The 13236-nt window shown below is 36.0% G+C and overlaps 1 protein-coding gene across 1 annotated transcript in view; it reads left to right on the top strand.

Annotated features, from left to right (window-relative positions):
• LOC149419014 (spermatogenesis-associated protein 20) overlaps positions 1–12886 on the top strand; it is a 356194-nt gene extending 343308 nt beyond the window's left edge. The window contains exon 6 of the mRNA XM_089638035.1: positions 12810–12886. Within this exon, the coding sequence (XP_089494161.1) occupies positions 12810–12859 (50 nt within the window). The 3' untranslated portion in view covers positions 12860–12886. The remainder of the gene's footprint in view (positions 1–12809) is intronic.
• The last annotated feature ends 350 nt before the right edge of the window (positions 12887–13236 follow it).

Here is a 13236-nt window from a genome sequence, read left to right as displayed (position 1 = left end):
CAAGAAAAACAAAAAAGAATACACGATTAAATAATACTTCGTATTCAGAAGCCTATGTTGAAGGCCTAGCGTGAAATTATCCACGACATAATTTTGGCCATAAAGTATGGTATAGATTATAAACTATTCAGAAGCTTAAAAGCCATCATGTGACATCCCCATAGAACTAAGGCTGCAGTTACTTAACATTTCTTAGGATTGAAAACCGAACAGTTTTGGGTAGACGTATCGTAAAAATTTCTTTTGAATTATCTCGATCATTGTTAAAGAGACGATGTCCTCAGGCTCCCATAACTGAGATCCACTCTCAAAAATGCTACGCACTGAGCTAAAGCAAAGCAGGTTATTATTATACAATATTTAATACACCAGGAACGAGATATTTGTTTTAGTTTTAATGCCTTAGCTCCTTTGCACAACAGCCTGACATTTTTTGGCTTTCGATCCCTTCACTAAAAAATGACGATAATTAAAAAAATCTTGATAGAACTGATGAGAACATAGACATCCGATTTAATAGACTGGCAAATCAGGAAAAGGGAAACAAACCAAATGCGATGAGCGTGGGGGGCGGCGTACCACTTTCGGTGATTTGTTAATAAATTATTCTGACGGTATACAGTCAACTCGCATTGTAACATCACTGTTCGATCTTCGAAAATAAAATCTAGTCCTTAACTACATATCCAAAATTGGGAAAACAAAAGTTGCTACGCCAGGCAATTCGTTTAAGAATGAACATTCAGATCCTTCGCAGAAAAGTTCCACAATGGACAGCGCTGCAAACCTTTGCCTCAATTTAACGAAATTTACTTTTCTGTGCATGGTCCGGTTATTTCAATCTCTGGTTTTCACCATTGAAATGAGTGCTTTCAAACAAACCAAGTATTGAATTCCGTTTGTCTCAAATTAAAATTAAGGGTGCACAGTTTACACCCTCGCTGTGCAAGCGGGTTCCCTACCGAGTATCGGAACATCGATGTACGTCCTTTGGTGGTCAATGTAATCCTGGTGCGAAAAATATGGTCACGTGGTTTGCATCCAGTTCGTCGAAATGATGGAGGGCATGTCTATTAATTTGAATGTCTATGGGTCAGAGCAGTACAATTTTATATCTTTCCACTATCCATTATTTATATTATGTTATTCGAGTTTCATTGGTTGAATTGGAAATACACGGAGTCAGTCCTTTTCAAAATGCTATCGAATAAAATACATACATTCGAACTTTAAAAAACAGACGTATGAAGGCTTGCACTCAATGTACTGGTTAGTAAAATAAATTTTCATACTCTATATCAATATTTTTCAAAGAAGCAATAGAAATTTAACATCCTTAACGTAAGCAGAGTCCTTTGAGGCGATCCTCCACGCGGAGGTTACAAACAAAGCCTCCTATCTATTGATGTAGTATTTGGTCTATGCTCCTATCCTATCAAAAAGGTCCCTCATTATACAAACAGACGAGGGGTTATACGTACCACTTGCTCTCTTATGCTTAAAAAGCAGTGGTGGCTCGTGGATGGTTTTCTTTTGTTTTGTTTAGTTACTGTTTTGACTTCAATCGATGGATACTTTCAACATTGTCCTAGTGATATTCCACTACTCGGAATCACTCGATATTATTGCGAATGCTACAAGAAGAAAACTTCCTGATAATTTTTTTTACTGATTTATTAAGAATCTCTTAAAATTATTCGTATTCCTGTTAAAAACGGAATTGTAGGCCATTAACGAATGAATTGGTAGGTATCCTGATAAATACCAATGTTTTGCCATAAAGTCTGAACACGTGTGCATAAGTAGCAAAACATTTTTGCATTTCGACATGATATATGATTAACTCGCAGGTGAATGAACACGTGTTCCAATATTATTATGAATTTACTTATTACGATATTATTATGAACACTTTATCAGGAAGCGGCTTGCAGTCCTGTTTTCAATAGAATACCAATAATTTAAAGGGTTTTATAATGCATTAGCATTACTTATTTGTCTCTGTACATTGTCCCATTTTATTTATTTGTTATTTCAAAATATTTCTTTTCTGGGAATTTTGGTCATACATGGGTACCTTATCAGAGGGCCATGGGAGGAGTTCGTGGGCCTGATAAGCGAGCTACACACTAATGGACTAAATACCTATTTAATCAGGCCATTTACAAGAAATATGTGGATTGCTTCTGTTGTAAGATCTTTTGGTGCTGTGTATGCTTGGTATAAGAGAGTTTATAAACGAATTGAAATTGACATTTTTGTTGCAGTAAAAGATGTTTTTAGATCGTGTAATAAAATCAATAGCAATAATGAAAGGCTATTTATAAGGGAATTTATGATTTAGAAAAGAAAAATGATATCAGATACTAATCTTCTGACAGAGCGCTTTATCAATGTTGGATTTTTATTAGACAGTTATAGTCTCCAGCTATGAAACCTAGTTATAAGCCAAAAGTAATAACTTATAAGTCTATGTGATAAGATATAAGTCTAAGCGATAGGAATAAATTAAATTTTGATAAGGTGATTTTCTCACGAAAACGGCGCTATACAAATAACCCAATCATTAATTAATTATATTTGTAACATAAGAATGAAGTTTATAATTTATAATATGTCTTAAAAAATTGTAATCTGAGTGAAACTTATAATGTGGTGACCAAATAGGTGAGATATACTGTATTTGGCTCCGGACTAATGAAATATACAAAATTTTATAGTAGATGTGTTAAGAAAATCTTTGGCAATTATTATTATGAAACCGAGCAGGTCCATTAATTTGTTCGTACCAAAATTTATATGTGACAAAAAATTTAATTATTAATTAAAGACTATCAACAAATCATTTATTTCATTGAGTGAAATGAATTGGAGTCTTGATATATCCACTCGAGCGATTGGTGTCAAATATACAGGGTATCCGGCGGTAAAGTGCGCTAACTTCGGAAGTTGACCTACATGATGGAGGAAGTAAAAAAGATAAATAACTTTTTACGAAATTCCAATGTTTATCTATTCTTCTTCTATGGAAAAATATTTTTGTATGGGAAAATAAAAAATTCAATTTTTTGACTAATAATTACCTAGAAACGTTAGAATTTTTTACTTGCACGATCATATAGTCACCGACCGAAATTAACGCACTTTGCTCCCGGACATCCTGTGTACGTTTACCATATTATTTAATTAATATCATTCCTCCAAATATGAATATGGAAACATATGAAACTGCGTACTGCGGTAAAGTCAATGATTCCACCTAGACTTCACCACTTATTCCACATTTTTAGGTTCTATAAATTTGGCACATTATGGCAAGCGATCGCTTAAAACGTTTTTGCAAACAAGGAAAAACATGCCAAAAAACGCTCGAGTGGTATCGGGTTTTGGTTTTATAAAATCTAATAGTTTAAAATTGAGTTGCAATTTATTGATAATTAATATACCAAGTTTTTCAGATGATTATTAAATGCAGAATAAAATTTTAATATATTTTGAAAATGGGAACTTTGACCTAGCAAGTAATGGCTGATAAATCAGAGTAAATATAATGACACTAGGTTTTGTATCATATATTTTTTTTTATTCCTTGTAAAATTATAATAATAAATATCTGTATAAAAAAAATAATAGAATTTTTGAAAGGTTTCTTCTGGTTTGATCGTGGAAAAAGTTCATAACCCGCCACTGCTAGTACAGTATTCTGAGGGATAACTTTCGCATATTGTTATACTTCCTTATTCCCCCTGTTCTACTGCAAAACTTTCCAAATAAGACAACTTTTCAATCATCAAGTTACTTGTGATATGTGAAACATGGAAATATGAACTTCTATTATATTGGATATAGCTGAAGTTTCCGTCGTTGCCCGGGATTTACACAGAGATACAGTATATTTTCATCTTATTTTTAAATTCTAGAGTGCAAAATTTTATCAAGAAGTACCTAAATTCCACTTTAAAGGATATGCAAAGTAAGTGGGGGTAGTTTTTTTGAAAATTCATGTGGATAGAGTTCTTCTGAAGGTCAATTGTGTAAAATTTCAGCTATCTAGGAATAAAATATCTGCCCCGAAGATGGACACGGTAACACCGTCCGAAACGTTGTCTAAAGAAGAAAGAAGCACAAATACCCAAAAATAAATTACAATAATACTTTTGGCAAGATTTTTTTAAACCCCATGAGGTTTTGCTGAAACAATGAATTCGTGATAAAACATCACATTTTACATGGTTTTAGTCGTGTTTAGTGATCAGATTGAATAGCCAAGTACTTCCCACATTTTCCCCATTCCTACAGTCCTCACCTCCGCACTAACCTTTTCCTGACAACACACCCCTTTTGTACGCTTACAATGAAAATAATTTAAAAGCACGAAGTATGCAAAACAGTGCAAGAACACATAACTCGATTCCAAACATCGGGTTTGTTTTGAACTTGTAAATATGTCTTTGAATCTCTGAAGCATTATGTAGGATTAATTATTAAGCTATTTCACCTGATTAATTTGACATAGTATTTATGCATAATCTATGCCATTATAAACCCTAAGCTCTGATATACCAAGGCAAGCAATTATGGAGGCGGGTATGGGTACCGCCGCCCGAGATCCATTCATAAGATAACCGACATCTCTGCCACAGATCACCTCAAGTGGTTCGCTACGTTTGGTGACTTTGTAGCGTTGCCAGGGTCATGGGGGTGAGATTAGCCTACATCTCCAGCCTTTTTGACCCAACGCCTTGCACCATGGTAGCAGGTATGGATACATATGTCACTCCTGGACACACCAACTGCCTAGATTCTCACCCATCCCTTTTGATATTTTTTTTCCCAAAACTTCCAATACTTAATTTACTCAAAAATACCTCCCACACAGCATCCCTACATATGACATAGGCCTTGAAGAAAATTATTTTGTTTAACGTTAAAGTAACGTAAAAAATAGTTAACGTGTAGAGTTTACGAAATAAGATGGTTCAGACCACGTAAGGGGAATGCTAACGTGAAACTTTCATGACAAGGTCTCGTAAAGGGAAAAGTTGAGACTTGAGACCCGATAAAACAACGGATATTATACAACTTTATTTGGCTAGTTACATAGAGTGCATGTCACGAGGTCTTCAAACCCTCACACTCATGTCATTTATTTTCCTAACTATAAAGCAGACTCTGTATTCCGACGCTGCAAAAATTCTCTGACGGTGAGCAATTTTAACGGACGAGCTTATCTAATTTCAAAATCCCCAATTTTTAAAACATTGTTAATATTTCACAAAAGTCCTTTCTGCTCTCAACCGTCTGGAGTCGGTGAGACTGCGGCATCTCCAATTGGGGTATGTTGTGAAGCTGAAGGCAGTTGAGAGGGTAAGGCGATGGAGTGAGAAAGGTGGAGAAGTACCCGGCTATTCAGATTTAGTCACCAAATACGGACATAGCTATTTCAAGCATCGTTTCAAATTTGAATGGTAGTCTCACACCGGGGCGATATTTAGAGTATCTTGCTCTCTTGAACGTGCCCCAAATATACTATGTAAATTGTGAAATATAGTAATTTAATCAAATAAAATTTACTTACAACTTGAACCCACTACCTCCAGCTTGCTAGTCGAGAACCTCACTCTCGAACCGGAGGCAGAAAACAATCAAAATAATGCTGATTATTCTAAGACCGAAATGACTTCGACTCGCTCATTCTTTTTGCATTCCATCAGTATTTTTCAATGAAATATGTTGTAAGATTAAACTACAGGTTCTCAAAATTATTTTGACTACCACCCACTTTGAGATTTAAAAAAAAATCTAGTGCCCCCTATATATTTAATGCGCTAAAATAGAAATGAAAATAAAATAAACAATCACTGCCTTTATATAGATTGGAGTTACATTTCACCGACAGCACCGAGGTAAACTTGTAACCACTTATTTACCTCATAAGAGTACCTAACCGAATTTGGATTGAGCAAGTTAGAACAAGTAAAATAATAATTTCAATTCATGCACGGTTTTAAAAACCGCGTTGTTTAACGAAAACCTATTAGAACTCGATTGCCACAAGCACGGCACGAACTGAAGGTGGATAGTCCGATACAATTTTCCATACAAACTTTGAGGAACCAATGACGGTGATAGAAAAGATATTATTCCATTATTAGTGTTTTACTTAATTTAAAAAACTAACTTTTGTTATAAAAAAATGTTTTGTAATAAGGAAGTAAAACAAACAATTATTTTTTTATTTCAGCTATAAGGTTTCTATACACAGAATTTGTCTGCCATCGCCCCTCTAGATTTACTTAACGCCCCTCTTTGAACATTCTACTGCCCCCTGAAAGCCTCCAGCCCATATATCGTCTACTTTGAGAAAGACTGGATTAAACTAATACAGAGTTTTCCAATAAGAGGTGTTATTTTGATATTCAAAGAAAAATGCAATTTTTTAATATAAATTATCAAATGTTTATTTCATTATAAAGAGGAAGGTATGCCGTTAATAGTGAAAAATAACATCATTCAAATGACCACCAGGACCACGCCTACAGGACAATATCCTTTTCATGAAATTTTCCATAACTAAATCGTAAAGTGGCTGCCTTATGTCTTCGATAGCCTCACGAACTCCATCTACGAGGTCTTTAATCGACGTTGGGCTGTTGGCGTAGACCTTCTCTTTCACGTGGCCTCAAAGGAAGAAATTGCAAGGTGTTAAATCACAAGATCTCGGTGGCCAATCACCTCTTCGAGAGATAACACGGTCCGGAAACTTTTACCGTAAAAGATCAATGGTTTCGTTGTTTGTGTGGCACGTAGCGTCGGCTTGTTGAAAGTAAACGTTGTCCAGATCAATACCATCTAATTCCGGCCATAAAAAATCATGAATAATCTCTCGATAGCGCAATCCATTTACTGTAACTGTTGCTCCAGCCTCATTTTCAAAAAGTAAGGTCCAATGACTCCACCGGACCATAAACCGCACCAAACAGTCACACGTTGAAGATAGAGAGGCTTTTCGACAGTAACTCTTGGGTTTTCCGAGCCCCAGATGCGACAATTTTGCTTGTTGACGAAACCACCGAGGTGGAAATGGGCCTCATCACTCAAGATGATTTTTTGATGGAATCCCGGATCATTTTCACGCATTTCAAGGACCCAATCAGCAAAGACACGACGTTGTTGATGATCGGCCGCCTTGCGTTCTTGTGTTAACTGAACTTTATAAGCCTTAAGACACAAATCTTTATGCAAAATACGGTGTAATGGCGTTTGTGGAATGCCTAATTCCAAAGAACGACGAGGAATGGACACCCCTGGGTTTTCTTCAACACTTTCGGCTACAGCAGCAATATTCTCGGCTGTTCTTGAGCGACGTGCACGAGTTTTATTCTTCACATCATTAAGTTGTCCCAACAGCTCGAATTTTTCCACCAATTTCTGTATTGCGGTCCGACAAGGTGCTTCACGACGACCAAAAAATGTTCGAGTTTTACGAACCGTCTCTGCCAAATTTTCACCATTTTTATAGTGAATTTTAATAACTTTAATGCGTTTTTGAAGCGTGTATCGTTCCATTTTTATTAATGGCGTAGTTTCTACTTGTCAAATGTCAAAAAATGACAGCTTCAAAAGTAACATCTACCGAAATAGCGAGCTATTCAAAATAACACCTCTTATTGGAAAACCCTTTATAATATGTATGTATTAAACTAGAATTCAGACCGCTTTAAGAAACTTATAAAAAATAAAATATGTATTTTTCTTCGTAAATATTGTCATGTCTGAAGAGCATGGACCTTTTTCAATCACCAGGGCTATGATGGGGTTAAGGCAAGGAGGGCCGAATGTATGAGAGCATTGAAGAACCTTGATCATGTTGTCCTGTCTGAGGGTGTCTGGAGAGTCCGCCAGCGGTGAGCAGGACGACAGGTCCCCGCGAAATCCGAATGAGTTAGCTCCAGGTAGAGATTCGTGGCAAGGAGTGCGCGAGGCCATCCTCAAATAACCAGCATCCATTGAACGTTTGGCAGGCTACGCGGGGACAATGAGGATTCATCTTTGTGTCACCCCGACAGCATGCTTGGTAATCCAGTGTAGTCTCCAAGGAATTATACTTCAAAAACACTCACAAATAAAACTCTTTTATAATCCAAATAACTGATTGTATATTTTAATCTCACCAAACAACAACACTCGAACAAAGAACAGGCACATCTCGCGCAGGAGTCAAAACGTTTGTTTTATGTTTAGTTAGTTTACACGAAAAGTCTGTATCCTTCATTCTCCGAAGGATCGGTTGATGGTATCCGCGTGCTCTTTTTCATTTTTTAATATAAATTTGTCTGGCAAAACGCAACGTACACACTCAATCGCCCCAATGGCGCGTTTGGAACTCGTCTCAACTAGTCTACATTTTAATTAATAAAATAGTCAAGCCAATCGTCCTCCAAAAAAAACCGCGCGTCCGTTCGTTTTCCCACCGTATTGTCACCGGTCCTTTCTACCCGCGTTATCTCGCCCGCTCCGTACAACCTATCGCAGGGCAGCCACTCGAAAAACTTTCAACAAAACAATAATCGGGCACTACTTCAATCAATCAAACTTTAAAACTTAATACTATGCTCAAAGAACAGTTACGGCGACCCCACTTAAGTACTCGTGGTATCTCTGTATCTATGATGAAATCGTTACTATAGAAATTGTATATTATAATCAATAATGGAAACCGAAATATCGCAAAACTGCATCTCTTATAAAAAAACAAGATGATGCTTTTTGGACTCTTGTCAAAAGCTGGAAATTTTCTGGGCTAGTATCAGATCGTATTGTTTTTTTTTTCACTTCGTATATATCATAATAAAATTAGGATTTTTAAGAGCTTTACCAACACGAAGAAATTGTTGTTATGATGGAACAGTTATTATGAGTTCTTATTCCTTTTTGATGTTTTAAAATGGACGTGATTGATTTACTGAAATGACTTGTTGAAACTGATATTGTTTTGAGAAACAAATTATTATTTATCAGCTAAGACGCTTACTTGAAATGATCAGTTAGATTAAAACAACGTTATCTTTGTGCATAAGTAATTATAATACTGACTAATAACTTATTTGAGGCACATTTTACTAGTCAAATATCGCTTTTATCTGTGCTTGACCCGATAGATAAGAGATTCTTGCTTATTATTCTTCTGCTCAATCGCTCGCACTGTGGAATGACTTTCGGGTTTTATGGTTTACTCTATCCTATAATCTGCCTCCCATAAATTTATCCTTTATACAGAATCCCCAATAATGTAATTGGTATCCTTCATGGTGTCCTGTGTGGAATTCTCAGAAAAAAAGGATTTTAAAATTTCATAAACGTTCTACTAAATTGTTTTTTCAATTGTTTTTTAGTATATTTAATACGCATGCCGGCCTCCGTGGTCGAGGAATAAGGCTCTCGATTAGCAAACTGGAGGTCGTCGGTTCAAATCCCGGCGTGTCCAAGAAAATTTTATTTGATGAAATTGTGTTATTTCACAAGAAAAAAATTGTGTAATTTCAATAGAAGATACTCTCAGTATAGCCTTGGTGTAAGACCACCATTTACAATTAAAACGTTGCTTGAAATGGCTTTGGCCGTATTTGATGACCAGATCTGAAAAGCTAGGTACTTTCACACCTTCCTCTTATTCATCTTATTTCCATCCCTACTACCTTCAGCCTCACAATCCCAATTAGGGATGTCATTATCTAACCGGCTCCAGACGGCTGGGAGCAGTAGGGACTCTTGTGCGGTTTCACATTTTAAAAAATTGCATAATATTATGAACTATCTTCCTGAGTCCTTTGGTTATATAACCCAATGGGCGTGCGAAGGAAAGCAACAATAGACTTGCTGACGGTATTATGACTGCATGAATTATAAATCGCTCAAAGACCCCTCTGTCGGAGAATCGATCGATGGTTCATTGAGCCGCTTCCTTCAGCTATACCCAACTTGCCGTTTCATTCAGTGAGAACGTGTTCACTCATTTATTCAGGATCTAAAACATTATTTATTTAGCCTGAAAAATAAAATACTTGAAAAAAGACATCTACTGAACAGAAAATGATTAAATTTTCATAAAATAATTTATTAGAGTTCTGATATGAAAATACTGAGTAATATTTATTGTTGTTAATGCGTGAATTCTTGTAGTGAACGGATGTGTTTTGAAAATTGGTAAGCGTATATTTGCGAAACTAGAAGGCTGATGATAGTGATGAAGACATTGATAGAAAGGTGAATGCAGGAATTGTAATCAATTAAGAGGCTATCAGTCTACAAAGGAGTTCTAATACCAATCCTAATGTAAAGTATCAATTTATATATATTTTATTAGGTAATTTTTTAAAATATTTTTTACACAATTTTACGTAATATTATTTTCTTTTCTAATGTAAGCTGGGGCTTGTGCTAAGGTAAGAAGTGCTCGTTAATGTTAATATTTTTTTAAAAATGTAAAGTGAAAACAAATAAATGTATCAACTAAGGAAGGTACTAAGAATAAAAAAAAAATTGATTGATTTTTTTTCAACAAAAACATAGAAAATCAGTAGGAATCGGACACCTAGGGTCGACATGAGGGGATGGGCGGTTTCCCGGCTGGGTGACCAGTCACATGTGTAAGTTTAAAAAAAATCTTTTTGAAAAATTTAAAAATATAAATATTGAAAAGTTCCGGAGACTAAAATTTAGTCCACATTTTTTACTCAAAATAATATCAGGATAAATGGTTAAAATAAGATTTAAAAAAATCTTTAAAGAAATCATACGTGCATAGTTTAGTTAAATACAAGCTAAAAATAGCACTACACTCATACCTAGTACATTATGCATTTGAACTCCTAGCAACGAAGTCGGCTAGGAGTTAAAATATTTTCAAATATTTCGTAGTTTATCTCTGTTCTATAGGAAGATCAATGAATAATTAAATACGTTATACCAAAATATTGGTCTGCTGCTGTTTATTTCTGAATATATGTTGTTACGGAGATCTTTATGTGCGAGTATTTGGAGTAATAGAACTGATAGGGAAAGAATGACAATAGTTTACTGAAATGAAAGAGGTTTACGAGTTTGAGTTTTTGGAAGTGTGTTTGAGATAGACCGGAACGCTGATAAGGACATTGACCAAGGAGTGAATGCAGTAAATTTAATTAATGGAGATATAAATAAAGACTCACCGTACTAACTTTTCGTTAGTAAAAAAGAGTTGAGAGATTAAGCGAGATGAGTAGTTTGCAAAAGAGTTCTGAATCCAACTCTGATGAAAGGCAGTGAGACTTGTAGTTGGCTGAGAAAGGAAGAACGTTTATGGAATTTAGTAGAAATAAGATACATGTGACTTATACACGAGTTGCTTCACCCTGAAATTTTAGTGCGGATGGAGAAGTCAAAAGGTTTCCTTTAACCAATCTCTACCGATCTGACCTGCCACGCAGTAGGTGGGCAAACGCATCTGCTGCCAAGACCTAGGAAAACCTCACCCCATAAAGCCGGGCACCCCTGCTAAGTGACCAAACGTAGCTAACCACTTGGGGTGACAGATGACAGGGGTGATGGTTATCAAATAATTGTTCCCGGGGTGGCGGTACCCATTTCCGCCTCTCAAATTGTAATTTCCCTAATAAGGCTGACAGCATACATACGTTTTCCGTATTCGATTTCCGAATTCGTTTTCCGTATTCGGAATTCCGTGAGACTAGCGCAAACGTTCGTTTTTCTTCATTCGGAATGTATAAACGTCAGAACCAGTGTTGCCAACGAGGGTGATATATCGCCATTTGAGTTGTTTGGTATCAAAACTGGTCAGATCCAAAATTTAAAAAAAATAAACTAAGTATTGAACTGTGTTCATTATTAACAAAAGAACAGTTCTTATTTTTCAAAAGCAGTCATATCCGCATATTTTGTAAGAGAAACCGGTTTAAAAAGCGGCTGTGGTATGAAAAATAGTCAAATCCAGCACTTGTTTTGGTGTTTCCTGAAAATTCACCTAAAGTGGAGTTGACCAGTTTTGATACCAATTGACTCATTTAGGCTTCTCAGAGCGAGAATCGGTGCCGAAAAAATCTAAAAGGCGACTGGTCGCCAATTAAGCTACTTCAAAAACATCAATTTTAAACATGTCCCGAAATTTTCTAGCCCCACCCCCATGAAATTTATTTTTCTGGGGACAAATTTTATTTTTTTGAAATTCTCTAGCCACCCCCCCCCCCCACGAAATTTTTCACGTAAAAACATCAATTTTAAACATGTCCCACCTAACAGCAAATTCGGCTACTTTACGCTACCTTATGTATGAGAAACGGCGATATTAGGTCAAGATCCGTTGGCAACACTGAATTACTGAACGGAAATTTCCGAACGTTTGCGTCGGCACAAACAAAATGTATGCAATAGCTGCGTTCCACATGACGTCATTAAGTTTTTTCCATTAGGTTTCTCCGAACGCGCCGGCTTGCATTCGGAACGTGCGTAAGGAATTTGTTCCGTTCGGAACTAAAACGAACGTGTGCGGCAGTTAATGTATTTTCTACTGATTCCGTGCATTTCCGAATACGGAAAACGAATTCGGAAATCGAATACGGAAAACGTATGTATGCGGCCAGCCTTATAATAAACTTCCGATTTGAAACTTGTAAAATTTTAAATAATAATATGAAAACTACAATTATTCAACACATAGCATGTACCAACAGACTCAAACACCGTCTTCAGATCTGTATTCGTAAATAAACTAAACCAGTTTTTGTTTATTGAGAATAATCTTCACATTCCAGCTTTACCCAAGATGGCGGCGCATCCTGCTACTGCCGGAAGTCCACCATGAACCGGATATCCGGACAAGGATTCGGGGGCCATTTTACCTGTTGATACACGTGAAGATAAGGACCTTTCCCACCTAACAGCTATCTGGAAATATAAATATTTTTTAATGTGAGGTTATTTACTGTTAATAAATACAGTATGATTGTTTTCGACCTTTTTCTTTGCGTCATAGAGTGCTACTGAAAAAATTAAAAACATGTATATTGTAGGTTTTCCCAGAAAATACACTCGATTTAGATAATTCCGTGAGTAAGGAATTATGTTTGTACTGAATTTTATAACAGTATCTTAGAGTAGCAATTGCAATAGCCAAGGGAGACAGATCGTCTAGTAACGAAATTTCCAGAATTCGTACATAATAATTTGGTTAATTTGAAA

The sequence above is a fragment of the Hesperophylax consimilis genome, chromosome 12, assembly GCF_061612785.1.
Source record: "Hesperophylax consimilis isolate HC1 chromosome 12, BYU_Hcon_1.0, whole genome shotgun sequence".
Lineage (NCBI taxonomy): Eukaryota > Metazoa > Arthropoda > Insecta > Trichoptera > Limnephilidae > Hesperophylax > Hesperophylax consimilis.
The sequence above is the reverse complement of the archived record's forward strand: the minus strand, read 5'-3'. Positions and strand labels throughout refer to the sequence as shown.